Source organism: Chiroxiphia lanceolata, chromosome 8 (genome assembly GCF_009829145.1).
Source record: "Chiroxiphia lanceolata isolate bChiLan1 chromosome 8, bChiLan1.pri, whole genome shotgun sequence".
Classification (NCBI taxonomy): Eukaryota; Metazoa; Chordata; class Aves; order Passeriformes; family Pipridae; genus Chiroxiphia; species Chiroxiphia lanceolata.
In genome coordinates this window covers 16,830,707-16,850,768 of record NC_045644.1, presented here as the reverse complement: position 1 = coordinate 16,850,768, position 20,062 = coordinate 16,830,707, and the positions used below count along the sequence as shown (strand labels likewise).

The 20,062-nt window shown below is 40.1% G+C and overlaps 2 protein-coding genes across 4 annotated transcripts; one reads left to right on the top strand and one right to left on the bottom strand.

Annotated features, from left to right (window-relative positions):
• On the top strand, positions 1 to 8,372 carry RBP4 (retinol binding protein 4). 3 transcript variants are annotated; one of them, XM_032694881.1, is made up of 6 exons: positions 1 to 371; positions 538 to 673; positions 1,314 to 1,450; positions 1,602 to 1,708; positions 3,082 to 3,294; positions 7,047 to 8,372. In XM_032694881.1, the coding sequence occupies exons 1-6, from the start codon at positions 16 to 18 to the stop codon at positions 7,058 to 7,060; spliced, it is 963 nt and encodes a 320-aa protein (XP_032550772.1). In that variant the 5' UTR covers positions 1 to 15; the 3' UTR covers positions 7,061 to 8,372. The 3 variants fall into 3 exon arrangements, with proteins under 3 accessions (XP_032550772.1, XP_032550774.1, XP_032550773.1); XM_032694883.1 differs by having other exon boundaries at positions 290 to 407; XM_032694882.1 differs by lacking the exon at positions 1 to 371 and adding an exon at positions 430 to 452.
• On the bottom strand, positions 7,839 to 13,194 carry FFAR4 (free fatty acid receptor 4). Its single transcript, XM_032694885.1, has 3 exons — positions 12,642 to 13,194; positions 11,745 to 11,873; positions 7,839 to 8,688 (listed from the first exon to the last, which is right to left on the bottom strand). Exons 1-3 carry the CDS (start codon positions 13,173 to 13,175, stop codon positions 8,281 to 8,283), a joined length of 1,071 nt encoding a protein of 356 aa, XP_032550776.1. The 5' UTR covers positions 13,176 to 13,194; the 3' UTR covers positions 7,839 to 8,280.
• Positions 13,195 to 20,062: the final 6,868 nt, after the last annotated feature.

The window sequence follows — 20,062 nt, the reverse complement described above, 5'->3', positions numbered from 1 at the left end:
AGTTCACTCTCCACCATGCAAAGGTGGGGTGCCTCTCATTCCATTAGTTCTCCACATACATGTGCACTCCCCTTCCCCCAGGTGCGAGCTCTGCTTTTGGGTCAGGAAAAGCAAAGAAAGGTATTTGTTCCTAGCACCTGCTTGGCTGCAGATCTGGGTCAAAGACCACCTGAGCCCATGGATGTTACGCAAGAGGCTGTTATGAAGGGGCCCAGCCTGCAGCAGGCTGACCCACATACCTACTCCCCCTCCAACTCTGGCTTTGTAGCCCAGGGGGTTGCGAAAGCCCCAGGACTACATAAAGTGTTCCCTGTCCGGGCACCGCCATCAACACTTGGGCTCTCCAGAGGCTGCAGGGACCGGCACTGTCTGTAAGGGACCTGCTGTTGTGGGCTGGGGACAACCAGGTGCCTTGCCTGCACATGCATCAGGGAAAGCTGCCGGATGTCCTGGCAACCTGGCAGGGCAGCCTTCCTCCCTTCCTCGCTTGTGTGACAGAGCCTGTTTCTGATGCTATTCTCTGTCTGTTTGCTGCAGGTACAGGATGGCCCACACAGAGAGAGCTCTGCCCTGGCTGCTGCTGCTGGCACTGGCCTTGCTGGGCAGCACCACTGCGGAGCGGGACTGCCGAGTAAGCAGCTTCAAAGTCAAGGAGAACTTCGACAAGACCAGGGTAAATCTCCTTTCTCTTCTGGATCTGTGATGTCTTGCCTAGCTCCTCTTCCCAGGCTACAGAATTTGGCATTCAGTAGCACCAGTGTGTTCACATTTTCACTCAGAGTCACAGACTGCAATACTGAGAAACAGCAGAAGCGTGTGATGTTGCCCACATCTCCACAGATGCTGGATCCTGATGCATCTGATAAAGAAATACTGCAGAAACTGAGGTTTAGAGACTGGACTCAAACTGTATGGTTAAGTAAAAGAAGTGTGATGACTTTGTTGTTTCTATGAAAAATTAATGCTCTGGTGTTTTCAGATATCATTGCAAGGAAAAAAAATTATGCATAGATCTGTCAAGATCTGCCAGTTGTTAATCTCTTTCCACCAAATTTTGTATTCCTAATACTGGAGAGCTGCAGATACAAATAAGATAACTGAAAAAGGTCAATATTTCCACAAACTCTGACTGCAGTAGGATGTGTTGGTGGGTTTATGCTGTTGGAACAGCTAGATTTGTTTCTTAGGTACAACTTGGAGGCAGGGGGTCAAAGATCTGTATGCCATTCCCTCTGTCACCTGCCCCAGTCTGTAGTGTCTGTAATGTTTCCATTCTTCTAGGTCTAACTGAAGCCTTTCTTATTTCCTTGCAGTACAGTGGCACCTGGTACGGCATGGCAAAAAAAGATCCTGAGGGACTATTTCTGCGGGACAATGTGGTAGCCCAGTTCACTGTAGATGAGAATGGACAAATGAGTGCTACTGCAAAGGGCAGAGTCAGACTCTTCAAGTAAGCTGTTTGCCATTTTCCTCTTGTTCCATTTCACTAAGCTTCTGCTGCACTTACTGGTGCTCCAAACCTGCCTGCTATTCCTGTGCCAGTCACGCTGAATCTGTGCTGTTAGGTTTGACTGTGATATTTTCTTTGTCTCTGGCTACAGTAACTGGGATGTCTGTGCTGACATGATCGGCTCTTTCACTGACACAGAGGATCCTGCCAAGTTCAAGATGAAGTACTGGGGTGTCGCCTCTTTTCTGCAGAAAGGAAGTGAGTATTTAACTACAGAAGATGCGGAACTACTTGGAAGCCTAGTTATGTTGCATGTCCGTGCTGGGGCAGGAAAAAGTACTGTTGAATTTCTTAAGCACATTTAAAAGAGGTAATAACTATCATACACGAAACCTTAATGTGAACAAGGTAATCACTGCTTTTTATATGGGACAGCTGGCTGGCTTTCTTTAAACAAGTGAAGATCAGGCCTTTGTATTTCTTTTGTTTGTTACCCAACAGTATAATCGAAGGTCACTGTTTGGAAAGAAATGAAAGGCAGATGAAGTATTTCAAGACTTGGTTTAGTTCAGAACTCAGTTACCGGATGTTTCTGCTCTATCTGAGAAGCCTAACGTCACAACTAGCCAAGTAGCAAAGAGGATTTAGCAAATGTTATTTTGTTTTGTCTTCTGTCTGAAAATGTAGAGATTTATCTGTTTTAAGAGACAAAAACTATCCTATAAATATTATATGTATGTCTATATATTCATATTTTTAGGTCATTTGTCACACCCTATGCAAAATTAGTTTCTTGAGCCAAGTAGAGATTCAGACTCTTTGTAGCTCAAGACATTTCCTTGGATTGCTTCCAAGGGAAGCAGGTGGAATTTGAAAGTGACAGGAGCTCCATTCTGTCCAAAGACACAGTTAAAAGAATGTTTTGAATGCCAATGGTTTTTAAATTGCTGCCAGGTCTCCTCACAAAATGCTGCTGAATCATGGATGCTTCAGATTGCTGGCTGAGCCCAGATTCAACCTTTCTAAAAAGCCTGGTGTCCCCCCACAGGAAAAAAGGGGAAGAGAACATAGTGCTGCTTTCACCAGTGCAGATGGTAGTGCAAGGGAGAATCTTTTGCTCCAGGAGAGGAAGGTGCAGATCTAATGTGCTTTACTGCAAACACTTAGATTCACTTCTGTTAGCACAGGGTGTCTGTGTGACCAGGTATTTATCAGGTTACATAGCTAAATAGTTCAGAATTCTTTGAAAGTGTAACTGTGTTTTAAGAAGAGGGTTTATTGTAGCAAATACACTTTTAACACACACGCAAAGTGCTTGACAATCTTTTTCTCTAAAAATACAGTCTAAGTAACATCCCGGGTAGGAAAATAGTTACAGTTTTGAGTCATATGGGAGAGGATTAGCATGTTCTTGCTAAATATGTTTATTTTCTCTTTAAAACAAACAACTTCTTCCCAAACATGGAATGAAATACTGGACGCGGGAATGAACTATGAGCTAATCTGTTATAATTTGTACCAATCTTCATCTTAATATTTTCTTTACAGAGTTATGGCAGAAACCTCTTCTGATTTTCTAGATTTTACTTGTGTCTCTAACACCTTTGCTTCTTTGCTATGGTTTCTTCCAGATGATGATCACTGGATAGTGGACACAGATTATGATACATATGCTCTTCATTACTCCTGCCGCCAACTGAACGCAGACGGCACTTGTGCTAACAGCTATTCCTTTGTGTTCTCCCGGGACCCCAAGGGTTTGCCTCCAGAAGCACAGAAAATTGTCAGGCAAAGGCAGATGGACCTCTGTTTGGACAGAAAATACAGAGTTATCGTTCATAATGGTAAGAACCTTCTTTTTCTGAAGAATTTTATTTCAGGGTTTAACAACTAAAGCGCTGGGATTCTCTTGCTTATTAAATGTAAAACGCATGAAGTCTTTTACTTAGTGGCTGTAACACTGTATTTTGAAAACTGGACCTTGCAGTGTTATTTCCAACTTTTACTTCCCTTATCTGAAGGAGAGCCAAGGTGTATAGCTTTTTATGTAGCATATTAGATCAGCTGAAACAGTAATTAGAGGAAGTTGTAAAACAATTAAATCAATGTAGTGTGAGTAAACATAGTACAGATAGACTTCACAGTTGTGGTAAAAAGTAATTGTGTCTCTTTAATCAGAACTCTTTGCCTTTTTTCAAAAGTCTATTTGAAAAATTCTTTAAAAAATCTTTTAAGGACAATCAGAAGTCTTGGAAAGGATCCTTACAGCAGACCCTTTCTCACAGGTCCTCATGCCAACCTTTTCACAAAGGGTAGTGGAAGAGGGACATATACTGGAAGCATGACCCTATCTTGAGTCACACAGTCAGGCTGAGCTTGAAACACAGGGAAGGATACAGATTAGCTCACTTATTCTCAAGTACAATAGAAAAGGGAAAATAATAATCATCTAGAACAAAACATAATGTACTTCCTGATAAAAATTACACTTAGAGTGAGTAATAGTAAAGAATGAGGAAGAAAAATCAGAATATTGAAACAAATAAAATAGTAGTGTACCTGTTCCTACATTCCCCTCACACTCTGAGAGACATCTACAGAAGATTTGACCAGTGAATCAGTGAACTCCCAACGTAACAGTGTGGCAAAAGATTTAATGTGATTCTTGGATGCATAAACCAAGACTCATATGAGGCTTGTGCTTGGCATAGGTCTGCTTGCTATGTCACATTTGATGATAACAATAACTGGAAGAGTACTGAGGATGAATTAGAAGTTTCAAAGAAGAGCAGAGAAAATGATTGAAAATTTGTAAAATGTGTCCTCTAGTGAGTGCTTCAAAGACCTTGATATTTGTCATTAGAAAGAGATTAAGGGCTGACCTGAGCAAAGTCTGTGCTTGCCCACACAAGCAATGGTAATTGGATAATAAAGGACTTGCAAACATAGAAATAATAAATTTAAATGGATGGAACTTTAAACTGGACATTCAGAGCAGAAATAAATAGCCATTTGTTTAACTCCAAAGGTCATTAACCTTTGGAACAGTTTACCAAGAGCTGTTGTATATTCATCACTGAAATCTGTAAATCAAGATTAAAAGCTTTCCTCAATGACATGTTAGAACAAACAGGGATTGACTGAAGAAACTTTTGTGTCTTCTAAAGAAAGTCAGAACAGATGAGCACAGTCAGCTCTTGTGGCTCTATTACCTGTTCATCTGATCTATAAACAGAGAGTAAGATATTGCCATGTTGTAAAGTGGGTATGCTGATAACAAGGTGCCTGAAAGATCTGCTAAGGTAGATGGTGATCAGTAACCTGCAAAAAGTACGTGATAACAATGAAAACAAAAATTTTATCTTGAATGAGAATTTGGGCACAACACAAAACAGTTGAGACTTACGGCAGTCAAGAACAAGAGACACCATAAATGCAAATGAAACTGACTTCTGTGAGTGATTTGTATGATTGCATAAAGGGTAGGATAGAAAAGAAACAATGTCATTAGATAAATCAACAATACTTTTCTGATTTGAATCCTGCATTCACTGGTTTTCGTATGAGGTACAGCAAGAATAAAAATTTCTGAAGATGAGAAAACCAAATAATGAGATGATTAGGGATATTATATTAAATCTAAGATAAAGTGTAGATATACAGCTGTGATTCTGGGAGCTGTGTGTTGTGGTGGTTCCTTGTATTTTTGTCAAATTCAGAGGAAGTACTATCCCACTGTAAAATAAGGATATTGGGCTAGTTCAAGTACTGGTCCAGTTCAGCATGGTGGAATCTGTATTTCTATTATTTCTACTCCATATGAGGCCTGCAAGACAATAAATGTATTGTCAATCTTTGCAAGAAAGTATAAACCAAAAAGAAAAATTGGAATATATTCATTTATTCATAATTTGTGATATAACTTTTTCAAATATTTCAGAACTTCTATATAATACAATGCTTGTGGTTCTTTGCAGAGTAAAGAACCACTACTGTAATTTAAACATAAAACCTTAGAATGCCCTTTGAAAGTTCAGCCTTAAATATTCTTTGACTTACTAACCTTAATTTAAAAGTTGATCATGCTTCCTCTAGTTTGTTATAGAAATATCAAATCTACCAAGTTGCACTGTTATTTGTCTGCTATCCTAATTTATACTCAAATTTTAGGTGTTGAGTGCAGTGTCTTATATATCTGATACAAACAGTGAGTTCCATACTGTTTGTAAAGAAAAAATAGTAGCCCCAGTCCTTTTTTATTGAGGATTATGCCAGAGTTTATCTTTATGAGCCCAGCAACAAAGTGTAAATTAAAACCAGCAACTTGCATTTTCCCCTTTATGTAATCAGGACCTGTAATTACTATATTGTCAGTTGATTCTGAATATTCCAGTATCATTAACCAAAGTTCCTGCAAGGCAAGCACATTTGGGATTGAAAGAATGATTGTGAGCTAAACTGAAAAAAATCATTTATTGAAAGCTTTGTATCAGAAATTCTTACAAAATTCGCTTAATTCCTTATGTGACGATTGGAAGCCTTGCTACCTAGTTTTAAATCTGCTGTTAGGAGATACAGAATTACTAGCAAAACAAGCCAACTTCAATTGTCTATATTGACCTGCATCCCATTGTTACTGTGCTAAAATTCTGACTGATGTTAATAGATGCTGCAATAACAACTTGTATGTTTCTAATTGTGCATACTCTGCTATGTCTTGAAGCTAAGATTTTTCCCAACAATTTTTCATTAGCTTTTTAAATTAATGCTGTACTCAAATTAAGAGAGTGAGTATGTGTTTGTGTGTGTGTGTGTGTGTGTGTGTGTGCCAAACCAATAGATGTACAAAACTTACCTTGATTAAAAAAAAACAAAAATATGTTCTTCGTATACTGGCTCTTCAAGGCAAAAAGAGAAGCCTAGGAAATGACAAGTTTTTTGTTCTAATTTACATTGCATTTCTGATGGTAGTTCTTTTTCAAATATAGATGCAGCTATGATGCACTTAGTCTCTTAGAGTAATACCTTGTTACTTTAAGTTATGCAATATGAGTGTGGATATTAAGTGAGGATACTTGTAAATACAATACAGTGTCATGTCAGCAGAAGTGAAAGCTAAATCTGCTGTTAGCAATTGCTAGAAGAAAAAACTGTGAATTAAGGGGTAGTATATTCCCTCAGCTAATTTACTATTGCCATTAGAAGTTTTGGAGGTCAGGAGATTCTTATTTTGCTGAAAGACATTCTTAAATTAATAATTTTTAAAAGGCAAATAATTTGAAGCTTGTTAAAGTAAATAAATAACTCTTTTATCACTGATCTGTCCAGTACCTTATTTGCCAAAGTATTAAATGCTCAGGACACATGTAACAGGTTGGATGAATTCCTGTTGTGTTCTGAGTTGAAAATTCTTTGGAATTATAAACTGCAGAACAAGGTAACAGCATTATTATTATTACTACAAGTTACAGACTACTGGACTCAAGAGCATTTTAAAGAAGTTAGACATGGACATTTTAAATTTGGTGAAAGTTTGTGTATTGTAATTTTGTCTAGTGTGGTTGAAAAACAAAATTTTTGGTTTTGTGTGTTTCAGGATTTTGCTCTTAAGGAGGTCCAAAACTATGGAAAGAAACCATGTAACAGCACCATGGATGTAAAGTTAACACACTGATCGGGTGTTCCCTGGAAAATGTTTCAAATGGCTTCGTTTAGATTTTGAATATATTTATCTGAGCCATGTAGCTCACCTTGTTGATAAACCAATGAAACATTTTAATAAACTTGGATTACAGGGAATGAAAATTGTTTGTATGCAAATCTGTACATATGTAGACATTGGTTTTATTAGTAGACTGTTATCTTAGTGCACTGTTTTGAATTGGTCTTGGCATTAAGAATTTAATCTTGCTTTTTTTTAGTGGTTTCAATTTCTGAGTAAAAGAGTACTAATTATAAAACCCAAAATATATGTATTTTAATTTCTTTTCAATGCCGTATTTTTTCCTAGAACATACTGAAAATCATTCCCAATAGACTTCTAGAAAAGAGGAAGGAATTTCAATGACCCTATATATCACTGATTAACTTTATTATATGACTACTGGAGACATAAAAAATATACATCTTTTTAGAAGAACTGTTTTACACATGACAATTAACCATTCTTTATTTATTCTTTATTTATAAATTAATATGCATTATGTCCATATTTTTAATTTGAGATGGAACCAAACTGGTCATTCACTTGGTGATAATACATGTTTATCACCTTGTTTCCTACATGAAATTGTTTAGTTGGCTCAAATGTGGGTTCAGGCAGTCAGTAATCTAAGAGTATAATCAAATTCTCTTTTACAATGGGATTAAAAAAAGCACACACTTTCTGAGGATGAACATTAAACCAGAGAGTTTATTTCTTTTACTCAGTAGAAAATAACAAGTAAAAATTAATCAGGTGCCCTCTTGATATAGATTCATTATAACCTCGTTAAAGTTAATGAGATTTATGCCATCTGAAAATGTACCCTCATAGAAATTGTTTCATCTGGCAAGTACTTATTTCAGCTGTTTTACATTCACTGAGTTCACTGCCATATTCCTATTTATTTCAGTGTAAGAGGAGAATTCAATCCATTGGATTAAATTGTACAAATCTTACTGAGGCAAAGCAGTGAAGTCAAGAGAATTTTACCTGCAGGAAACAAAAATACAGATTTAGCTTTTTTTTTCCTCCTTCTCTGGCATATAATACTATATCAGAGTGACCTATTCGACCTGGAATAGTGTAGACAGCATCCAAAGTGTGGCACAGCCCAGACTTTAAATCATTATCTGGTAATGAAAGACAAGTGTGGCTGTTCATGGTTACTTCTTCTTGCAGTGGTTTCTGTACCTGCCCTATGCCTTTCAGGGTTCCCGGTACAACAGAGAAGAATTTCCTGACATTTACGTCTGAAATGGGCAACATTATACAAAATTGGATTGACAGCAGAGTTGGCAAAAGTAAATAATGCTATCCAGAAGAAAACTGATGGCAAAATATTTAAATCTTTTTTGAAGTTCTGAACTAAAATTAAAAAAATAATTACTACTATTGGGCTCCACATAATGAAGAAAGAGATCATCAACAGCAAAAGGGCTCGGAATAGTTTGTAGTCTTGCTGGGAAACACGGATCTGATGATTTTCTGAGTAGGCTAAACCAGCATTTAAACTTCTTCTTGATGCTTTTGTAATCTGCAGCAAAAGAGAAGAAAGTAACTTTTACTGAAACAGAAGAATTATTAACACATTTTTACAAGTGAAAAAGAAGATCTTGGCACATGATCTTTCTGTTTTCTTTTGAAAAGTGACTACAAAAAAGGCATTGCAGAATTCCATTTGTACTTCTTGTCAATGGTTCCATTTAAAACGTTCTCACTTCACTAGCAATTTTTTTTCCTCTCAGCTGTGAACTCACCTCAATATTAGTTAAGGTGGTTGTTCTTGTCATGGCTCTCTACCAGTCAAAAATACTTTTCAACATAAAACAGAGCCTTACTTACTCATGAAATCCCATTAAATTCAAATTATTACCTCATTTGTTCTATCCAAAGAAACCCATTGATTTCTTTCACAAATGCAAGCTGGAACACAGTTAACGATCGTTGTTGATGGGCAAAAGGGAATGCAATCCAATTCTCTTATGGCCATGCTGATATTATAAGGTAGGGATTAGAAGAAGCATTAGTTTATTATGATAGCTAAATAATTTTAAATGTGAATGAGATTATATGTTGTTTTGTGTCAACTTTTAGCTTCTCAGTCAGTAATCAGAATTGTTTTCAATGCACTAACATGAAATCTTACAGATCCTTTTGTCACTACAAAAATCTGTGTCATGTAAAAGTACTCTCTGATAATAAACCAGACTATGGGTAGTTTGGTAATCTAGTATTGATGGGTGTGAATCATCTGTCATTAGGTAGAATATTGAATCCCAGGAACCTGCAGAAAACTCTGAATCTCATGCTTTACATCCCTGCCTTCACTGAAGTTGGCAGGGAAGCTGACATTCACATCTGAGGCAAATAAAATAAAATTGAAATATTTAGCAAACAAACATTTATGCTAAATAACTAAGATACCATTTTATCCCCTGCAGGCATAAAGAAGGGATATTTTCAAAAGCCTTGATCGATTTGCTGTCTGAGAAGGAAAGCAAAAGGTGTAAGGCTCTTCCTGCCACTTTTATGTGTGACATTTCCCTTTAGCAGAAACTACAGGAAGGTAACACTAATACAGGTAATACTTCATAGCTTACTGCTTCAGGTAGAGATGAAAATGTTTAGAGAGAGAGAGTAATTTGTCATTCTTTCTGCAGTTTTCTGAATTTGTGACAGACATAGATGGTCTAGAATAAATACTCATTAAGAACCTAGATATCTTCCAAAGATTTCAACGGAATGTAGATGTATAAATCAAAACCTATGATCCCAAAATGGGCTTTTCATCAGCTGCTGAGCCTGAGAAGGGGACAGGATTATGGTAAATAAGATGCAATCTCATCTTAAGGAAGTGCTCAGTGGAAATATGTTGTGGATGCCTTTTTGGCCTGCCCAGTGTATGGAATTTAGATACCTATTGTGGGCATCTGGACCACACTCGGTCAAACAGGAAATTAGAAGTCAGGTATACATATATAAGTATGTAACTTGCAGAACACAGACATCTTTCCTAGCATTAGCCTCCAGACTAAGTCTTGCCTGAGAGGCAGAAGAGTACAAAACCAAATAAATTACAAATCATGGCTTCTAATCTGTCATTTTTGCCAGGGTCCTGGGAAGTGTTACATAAAAATAATACTCAATTTCATAGTAAATTGTTAAGTAGACATTTTTAGGGTATATTTGTTAACAAATTCGAGGTCTTCTATCTGTAGTCAATCATCATCATCATCGTAGATGTTGTTATGTGAATACATGAATGTTTTGAACTGCTTCCAGCAACACTAAGCACTGTGCTACGTGTGCACTGGCATCATGAAGTGAGAATGAGTCTGTCCTTGGGAATGACTCAGGGATTGAGACATTCTCCAGCAGATTTCTGGTTGCTTCCTGGAGAGCTGTGTGAGAGGGAAGATTCAATTATATCCTGCTATGGGCCTCAGACCTTTTTCAGTTCAAGATAAATGAAATGCATCTTAGCATCTCTGTTGCCAAGCTGGAAAAGAAACAGGAGCTTGGCAGCATGTCTATCTTGTAATCCAGTATTCCAAGCACTTTTTTTGCCTTCTAGCTCCTTATGTGCCATTTTGTTTTCTAAATTTACTTGTAATCTGGTGTTGGCAAGGACAAGACAAACACCATTCCTGTCCTAGTCTCTGACCAAGAACTGTGACATCCCTTGGCTGGCAGTTTGCAGTTCTTTCAAAGGGCTCACACTCCCCACTGAGGTGCTGTATGCTCTTTGCCTGCAGCAAATATGGGGTTCAAAAAGCATAATATGAGAAGCTTAATTAACCAATAGAGAAATCAAGACTCTTTTGGGGGCAGTTGCTAAAACCTAGGCATTTCAGGGCCTAGTTTGAAGATTTCTAGATCCTTCTCACTCTATTTTTGGAAGAGAAGGGTGTACGAAATCAGGTAGTTTAAAAGGAATTTAGGTACTAATATTATGCTTGCTAGAATATAGATGAAAACTCTGTGGTGTTGGGTATTTTGGCCTATATTTCAAGAGATAAACATCCACTTAGAAAGAAAGTGGAAGCAGAGGGTTTAATTTACAGGTTTTGTTTGCAGCATTTGAAACTGTGAAGGACTAAGTATAATCTAATGAGATCTGTGTATTAGATACACCTGCAGAAAGCCAGCAGATCCAAAAACTGGATGGATTTGTTTCTAGTCCTGGCTCTCTCTGCTTTCTTACAAATCTCCTGTGGCTGGAGTTTAGGCTCAAGGAAAGCAAACTCTAGTTTTTAGTTATTTCAAATGCTTGACTCTTTCAGCATTTATGAGAATTACTTTAGCTTGAACAGCATATAAGTGGAGAAGTGTATTTAATATTACATGTATATTAAGACAGACTTTGTGTTGAGCCTCAGGTAATGTGCTATTCAAGCATGTTTTTAGTTGAAATGTGTAAGCTGATATGTACAGGTTGAAGTGCTTCATTTTATACAAACTTATCATTTATTGAACAAACGACATCTGTTCCCTTTGGGTATATTTGTATTCAGTGACAATATGTTGATGCCTAGTGAGTTATTGTTTACTTCCCTTTGTTCTACAACAAAATTTAAAGGAAAAACATACCTGTAAGATTTTGGAGTAACTGACGACAATGACTAATCCTGGTATCAAAAAGAAAACAATGGCAAAGGTCATATCCCAGACTATTTCTCCTGCAGTGGTGGGCCAAGCCAGGGTACAAATCTGAATCTCCTATTTACAAAGAATGAAGAAGAAAAACAACATCATACCATCATTTTTACTACAGCATTGTTCTTATCTCACTCTATGCCCATGGAAAAAGGGGCTGCAGACTAAACTGAATATGGGAAAACCTTCTACTTAGACAAATTGTGAACTTCATCATTTTAAAAGCCCATACAAATACAAACAGATGTGTCTGCAACTGGAATACTGCCATAAATTTCATATCAAATGCTGATAGCAACTTTAAATTGAATCTTACAGACCTTAAACTTAATCATGTGTTTGAGTGTCAAGTTGGGTGTACTTTTGTATGCATTTCAAAATACTAGGCAGAAAAATCTGTGCATGGCCATTTGGTACAGAGGAGGCCACAAGTGCTGGGCAGCTCTCCCAGGATGCTGATCCCTCGGTAAGGGGAAGCGTGCTGCAACAGGGATCTCTGACCCGCACTGGGGAACACAAAAAGAATCCCAGCCGATGAGCGTTCCCCATCTAACGGGACGGTCCGCCGGGAGATCGGGGTGGGGTGGCGGCCGAGGGAAGCTCCGGGCGCTTCTCCGGGCGCAGCCGCTGCCCGTCCCAGGAGCGATGTCCCTCGGTGCGATGTCCCTCGGTGAGATGATGTCCCTCTGTGCGATCGCCCTCGGCGACCTCGCCCCCCGGTGGCAGAGGCGGACGAGCCTTCCCCGCCGTCCGTTCCCCCGCCCTCCTCCCCGCTCCGTCCCCGCCGCCCCCGGCCCGGCTCCCGCGGGCCCGCCCGGCGCTCGCCCTCACCTGGCCTGAGGCGGCGGGCAGCCGCACCACGGTGAAGAAGCAGCAGAGCGGGAGGGTGACGAGGGCGGCGAAGCCCCATATGAGGAGCAAGGCGGCCGCCAGCACCTTGCGGCGGCGGAACGCGGCGTGGCGCAGCCGGGCGATGCTGACGACGCGCTCCAGGCTGACGGCCGAGAGGGAGAGGATGATGACGGCGCCGCTCAGGCTCACCACATAGAAGAGCATGTGGCAGACGGCGTCGCCCAGCTCCCAGGACTCGGTCCAGCGCACGATGACGATGAAGGGGATGGCGGTGATGAAGAGCAGGTCGGCGCAGAAGAGGTTGAGGACGAGGCAGTTGGCGGCCCACAGCCTGCGATGCTGCCGCACCAGCAGACAGATGCCCCAGATGTTGCCCGCCAAGGACAGCAGGAAGATGGAGACCAGGGCAGATGATTCGCCGACACGCAGGGCCGTCACGTTGCGGCCCCTGAAGTCCGAGAAGAAGGGGAAAAAGGTCCTGTTCCCTCCTGCTGCCCCCCTGGATCCCAGCATGAGGGAGGCCAGTGGGCATGAGAGACCCACCATGGACAGTAGCACTAGCCCTAGAGGAAGGGCTGTGCTCCCAACAACCACGGTGGCACCTCGGGTGCCCTTCCAGCACAGCGCAAGGGGCTGACTGCCATCCCCCTCCCTCCTCTTCCTCCTGCCCCTGCCACCGAAGGCTCTGCTGTGCCAGCCGGGTGGTTTATGGCCCTCGCGCTGGAGTGGAACAAGGAAGTGGGAGAGTAAACACAGTGGAGCTCACACAAAGGCGAGGCTGCTGTGCATGAGGCGGCAGTGAGGGGATGCCCGACACCTCCCTGGGGAGGGTTTGGGTCAGCATGTTGGCACCTTCATGCCAAGGGGCACAGGCCCAGCCACCTCCTCCAGGGCCAGCCCTGATCTGCTCAGCTCTCCAGAAGGGCCCCTGGGGTGTCAGTGACCTGGGGAGGTCACCCAGTCAGCTCCCATCCGTTGCGGGTGTGCATGTCTTAAAACAGGGATGGCTGCCATACCATTCCAAGAGCTCTCCTCAGGAGTCTGGAATAACCAGCACCAGTCTAGGGTAAAAAAAGAAAAGAGGAATTTACCCATTGACTTTATCTTGACAGCGGCATTTGGAAACAGCAGACCTGTACATTGCTTGTGCTAACTATGGAGAAGTGTCACTGTTGTTATTTTGGGGATCTGTCTACAAAGTTGATCCAGAATCTTACCCATCTGCGTCATGTGTCCTTGCTGGAGAAGCTTGTTAAAGTAAGACAAACCTAGAAAATATCATATTTTCTCTGAACTTCAGTTCCTGGAAGCAGTTGCTCAGATTGTAAATGAAAGTAGGCCTTTCCACTTACGCTCTTCATTTCAGATGATTCGGAAATAGACTGGGAGTGAAGAACATAAATTGCCACAGACAAGCAGATAATGTCTCATAAAAAAAGATAAAAGGTTTTCATAAAGTATGTAAACAGTTGTATAACTTCAGACAGCTCTGGATGCAGTCGTTTGGCTCAGTACCAGTGTGGGTGCTCAAGGGCACAGTTATAGGCTGGGTGTGTGGACCTGCACTTTTTGATTAGGTGAGAATTATTCCAAACTGATGTGCCAATGGGACCTGATGACCGGGCCGTGCTTCTGCAGGACCCTGGGTGTGACCCTGCCATCAACCTCTTACGCAACAGCATTAGTGGGGATTCCAGATTAGTGGGGATTCCAGAAACTGAGTCCTTCTAAGGAACAATCTCCTAATGAGGGATGACAAGAGTGACATTCTTTCCTGGACCACTTCCCACATCTTTGCCAGTGGAGAATTTGCATTGCTTTTAGTTAGGATGTTTCTCTTGAGCTCTCTATGCTGTCTCATCAAACAGGGAGTTTGCAGGGCACCTAAACAGTTCCTATTAACTCCTGCTGGTCGATGACTGTATGAAATGTGGGCACAGTTGCTGTTAAGTGGGATGGACTATTAACTCAAGTGAAGACAACATGAAAAGTTGCAAAGCTTGAGTTTTTTTCAGCCAGCAACACAAGTGACTGGCTAGTGTCTTGATACACATGCTTCATTCATATTCTGCATCACTTCATGGGAGAAGAAAATCTGCACCCCTATTACAAAAGTTTCAGCAAATTTAATATGCTTACTGACAAATTGTATTTATGATCAATGCTTGACATATCTAGCCACAATCTATGTTGGCTCTGCTATGGATTGATTCTTTAAAATTATTAGTGAATCTTGAAATGCAGCAAATACCTTCCAGTTGCCAACAACTTCACTGGTTTGGGACTTTTTACAATCTGACAAACTTAGCCCAAAGTTCTGGACAGCTGGCAATAGGGGTGGTGTGGTCAGTTCTGAATAGCAGTGTGGATTGGCGAAAGAGCTATTATTAAAAGTCTGATTGTAACTGTGTGCAAACTTGGAAGGCATTAACGGGACAGCTGGAAATGGTATCACAGATAAATACAAATTTTGTTATGAAAAAAATCTTTAGCCTCTTTGGCATTACTGGAAAATGAAATTAGAAACAGGGCCTGTCAATTCAGGGTAAAAGCAAACACATTGGAAACAGAATAGGGGAAGGAAAATATAAAGTGAAACATCCAAAGCAGCATTATTGAAGAAATTAAGATACTTTCAGCTGGGGAGAAAAGGAATGCCATAAAGGAGCAGAAGGTTTGAAAATGAGATGATGTGTGAAAGTATTTAGATAGAGCCTTGATCTTCTTTAGAAAGGATCACCTTTAGCTTTAGTCCTTAGGTGTGAGGGAGAACCTTACTTACTTGACATAAGCCTGTTGTTTGCTCAGGGGAACCAAAGCAAAATGCTGCTTTTAGTATGCTGTTAGTGAGTGAGCTTCACACTAACTTGTGTACAAAATACTGTGCCTGGGGACTGCAGAGGTGTGAAGAAACATGCACATTTCCATGGAGTTCAATCAAATGAATGAGAACTCATTGCAGGAGCAAAAATAATCTGATTAGTCATGGGTCTAATATATCCATTATCTTAAAAAGTAGTCTTCTTTTCCCTTCCATGAAGTACAAAAGCTGTATTTGCTGTTGGGTACGTACAATCATAGCAACAACCACAATATGAAATCTGAGGAAGGGAGGAATCATAATCTTGACAGAGCTACTCTGGCATTACTGTAATAGGTGGGTGCTGTGTGCAGCACTCGCACCACAGGCGCCTATGACAAGGAAGTGATTAACAGAATGCTTGGAAACCTGTTACAATTGCTTAACCTATATAACTTTTTCAACCTATGTTCTCTTTTATGCTCGGAAGTGGTGAAACATGGAGTCAACTCAGATATCATTGTTCCTAGGTTGAAGGAAGGTCGCGGGGACCCCTCTGGAGCTGGTTTTCCTAGTGGGGAAAAATCTTGTCTCCTTTTCTGTGGTTAGTCTTTTTCATCCTTAATGAAAGCCCAAGCCTTGGCCTCCTATGGCAGATAAGGGCTGTGCTACTTGATACCATAAGTCAAGCTCTGCTTTTCAGATTGTTCCCCTGGCAACCATGAGCTGTCATGACAGCTTATTTATTTCTTTAGCATAAGAAATATTCCCAGACAGAGGGACCACTTGGGCTAGGTGATTCTGGGAGATGGGAATTCTTGTTCCACTTGGACATGATCTAGTAAAGGGTTTTACCTTAGCTTTGCATCCTTTTGCGTGTAGAATGGTGTTTAAGTCTTTGGGCCTATTGTCGTGCACCTCTTTCACAATGAGTAAATAGCACTGACCTCTGTAACAGATGTATTGCACATTTAATATTTGCTAAGTGATTTAAATTCATTACATGAGAAATGTTGACTCTGTTTTCACAAGAGTTTCCAGGTTTGTAGATGACTCAAACTGTGTCTGTACAATAAGGTTTTTACCATAAATTGCATCCAAGGTTAGCTTTTTATTTTCACTTTTTCTTTTACGTACCATACTGCAGCTGTTCTGCTTCTAGACACTACGAATTCTGTGCTTATAAGAAGTCACGTTACTGCCATATTATGTTCCAAATACAAGTCTGTTTTGATTTATTTTCTTTTTTAGGAAGTTTTCTAACTGCTCACCCACTGTATACTTTCATATCAGTGAGCTGAAGCATTTACACCAATGTGCGAGGGACAATTTTAAACTTGGACTGCAAATATAAATGCATCTGTTTATCTTCATATAGTAGCAAGCTCTCACACCCCAATGCCCACTGGAAAAGCTGGGTGCTTCATATGTGTCATCGTGTCAAAAACTAATCCCTGTTTCTTCTGGGGCATGAGCAAGTAACTATTTCTTCTGAGAAGTCTCATTTTGCTGTGGTCAGTATCCATCAGAAGCTGGCATGCTTCCTGGGATATGTGCCAGTGGTGCTGTAGTTTCAAGCTGTAGCAGCAGCATTATTGACCAATGCCTCGGTCAAATGCAGAGCTGCTGATACTACTCTCAGTAAATGTGCTTTCTAATAAAAGCTGTGTCAGCTTTTTGTTGTCAAGACCACCAGAAGTTTTGCCAACATCAGAACTTTTGCCAACATCAATACTGAACAATTTCCTTGTGTCTTTCAGTAATGAAGGGATTTCTCTCTGAACCAAGTGCAAATGTAAGTACATAATCCATGTAAAAGAGAATTCTGTTTTGCTGCACGCTAACCAAGCTTCACCAGGGTGACTCAGCTCCAGCTAAACTGTTCTAACTAAATGAGGTTGTTTTTTAACAGTTTAAAAAACTTTATTTCACTCACACATCTAGCCCATGGATTTAGGGCATTTATCAGTGAATACAGGGTATCAGAATGATTTGTTTGGACATTGCAGGATATGGTAGAATGCTCTCACCAGGAACTGAGATCCTGAGTAACGTTTATATGGAGAATTATAGTCTGATGTTTAAGGGCCGCTGAACCTTTGCTTAACTTTCAGGTGTGCATAAAGTTACTTACACTCCTGCTAATGACCTTTGATGCAGAGACATCAAAGCAAATATTGTTGTGTACATCTGAAGGATTTACAAACTAAACTTGTCACCAACCTCTCATGCTCATGAGATGTACTCAGACATTTCCTGAACACATTGGTCTGCTGGGTTGTACACTGTGCAGAGATCACAGATATCCTTATTTTCCCTCATATTCAAGAACCCAGTGATTAGAGAATGCTCTTATTTGTGAGATTTAAGGAGAGTTGGCTTGCTTTTCTTTCCCTTATGTCTCATCTTAAAGAGTAACTTGTTGGGAGAAACAGGGGTTCTTCAGGTCAGAATTGGAATAGAAACTGTACTTTTAAAAGCCACATTTTTCTGAAATAAGGTCAACAGAGTGCCTGTTTGCTGCAAAGAAAATCTGTCCATATTGGAAGGCAAGGCACGTGCTTAACTAGCATTAACCTAGGGCTGGAGAAGTAGAAAAATCACTCTTGCAACAGCAATGAGAGAAAGTTCAAACAATACTTTAAATTCTGCTGTAAACCCTTCTGATTTCTGAAATGTAATGCTAATCATGTTATTTTCCACATTGTTCATGTTTAATATTATCAATGGCCATTTGAAATGACCGATAAGAAATGACTTAGAGCTTCTTAAAAACTGAGGCTTGAAAGCACGGATGCCTTAGTTAGGCTGTAGAGTTTTCTGTCCAGTTGAATGAAATAATATTGACCATATCACAGTTGTTGCATTGATAAAACTAGGACTTTCACTGTTGCAGTGTGCACATTCACCAGTTTTGAGTTGATGAGGGAAATTAAACGTGGTGGCACGGTCAAGAAGCCAGCTGGATATCACTACGATAAGGTGTCAGGCTTCATTCTTACAGGATATTCTGAAGCATCTTATCTTGCTCTTTTTGAAACCATTAATTCAATATTAAATACTTCAAATCTTAATTGGTCAGAGAGAGACAGCAAAATGTCCCTGACTACTGGTGTGGATTTCTGTTCCAAGTCTGAAGGGAGACTGGGTGTAAGGGGAGGTCTCACTTCATGGATACATGTCCTGTTTGAAGTCTGCTTTTATTTTGCAAGAGGCTCATTTGACATAGCCAATGTTATAAGAGAATTTACACCTGCTACTCCTCCAGAGAATCTCCTTTCTACACACCAAGCCTTTCTTGAGCAGTCATGTTTCTCACTAGCTGGCTTGGCTAACTCTCACTCAGTACACCAGCTTTCTGGAGCACCTTGTGGAGGAGATTCCAAACTCCCCAAATGCCATAGAACCAGACGCCACGGTGCTGTTCATTAAAACAACGTGGGGATGAGGCACTTCTCAATACTAGGTAATTAAGTGACATCAAGTTGTGTTTGTGTTATTTATCTTGTTTTCCAGCGGGGTTGCGATGGCTCAGTGCAATAAAATGGCTTTGTCTGCCCAAACTAGAAGTTTATGCAGACATAGGAATACCAGTAATTTTCCACCTGAGAAACATGAGATTAAACTGTTTTCATGATTCTGGCGTGGTAGCTACTAATTTTGCATGGAGTGAAATAACATTGAGGGTCAATGCAGAACAATTGTGTTTTTATTTATTGTGTGTTGTTTGTAGGTCTTTGTGTGTAATTTAAAATAGCACTTCAAGGCACTGTGAGAAATCAATGGCTGATATCCCTGACCCAAGGCAGACTCACGTGTCAGGGATGGTTTAGGTAGTTATGTAACTGTCCCCGTAAATCTCCAGTGGTGGTGATTTCACAGCCTCCTTAAGCAATGTGTTTCACTGCTCATCTACTCCAATCACCAGAAACATTTTCCTTGTGTCAAACTTTCTCTTGTTGCAATTTTGAACATGTTACTCTTCTCACTGACCATAGGAAGGCTTTATTCTTTCCTAGTGTTGGTAAATCTTTGTATTAACCCCCAAGCTTCCCTAGACCATCAGCTTTCTGCTAGGTTGAAATTCTATTCCTTGAAATGTGCATAATACAGAAGAAGGCTACTGAAATTATAAACCCAAAGCACTTGAAATAATTAAAACATTGCTGTTGCTTCCTGTCTTACAAAGAACTAAATTTACAGCTTTACCATTAAGATGAGCTCATTAGGCACAAACTTCTTTCCTGAATATAACGAGAGAGAGGAGCAGCAAACCCTTTTTCCTTTTTGAATACTTTAAGACTAAAAAAAATAATTTTTTGTCTTAGAGGCCTTAGCTTCTGAAGAATGGAAAAAACCCAATGATATGAGCTGCATACTTTACAGAGTGGGAGTTTTTTAGTTGGTTTTAATTACATCTAAGTGATGACAATAGTATTTGTGGTTCTTCTTTCAAAATAGGTATTTTTATTCACTAGAATGTAATTTTTATATTTTTTTAACATATACCACACTATGATCTATAACTTTATCAGCAAGGCATTTTTTTTGTGCTTAGGTGTAATATTTAGCAGTTAGGACTAAATCCGTTGTTAAAGTT

Bases quoted from the DNA above. Each gene is read 5' to 3' on its own strand.
- RBP4 (XM_032694881.1), top strand. From the start codon at position 16: ATGCAAAGGTGGGGTGCCTCTCATTCCATTAGTTCTCCACATACATGT. The intron at 372-537 runs GTAAGGGACCTG...TGTTTGCTGCAG, and splicing joins TGCAGGGACCGGCACTGTCT to GTACAGGATGGCCCACACAG. The intron at 1,451-1,601 runs GTAAGCTGTTTG...CTCTGGCTACAG, and splicing joins GGCAGAGTCAGACTCTTCAA to TAACTGGGATGTCTGTGCTG.
- FFAR4 (XM_032694885.1), bottom strand. From the start codon at position 13,175: ATGCTGGGATCCAGGGGGGCAGCAGGAGGGAACAGGACCTTTTTCCCC. The intron at 11,874-12,641 runs GTGAGGGCGAGC...CTTTGTAAATAG, and splicing joins TGCCCGCCGCCTCAGGCCAG to GAGATTCAGATTTGTACCCT. The intron at 8,689-11,744 runs GTATGTTTTTCC...CTTTTGCTGCAG, and splicing joins GTTACTCCAAAATCTTACAG to ATTACAAAAGCATCAAGAAG.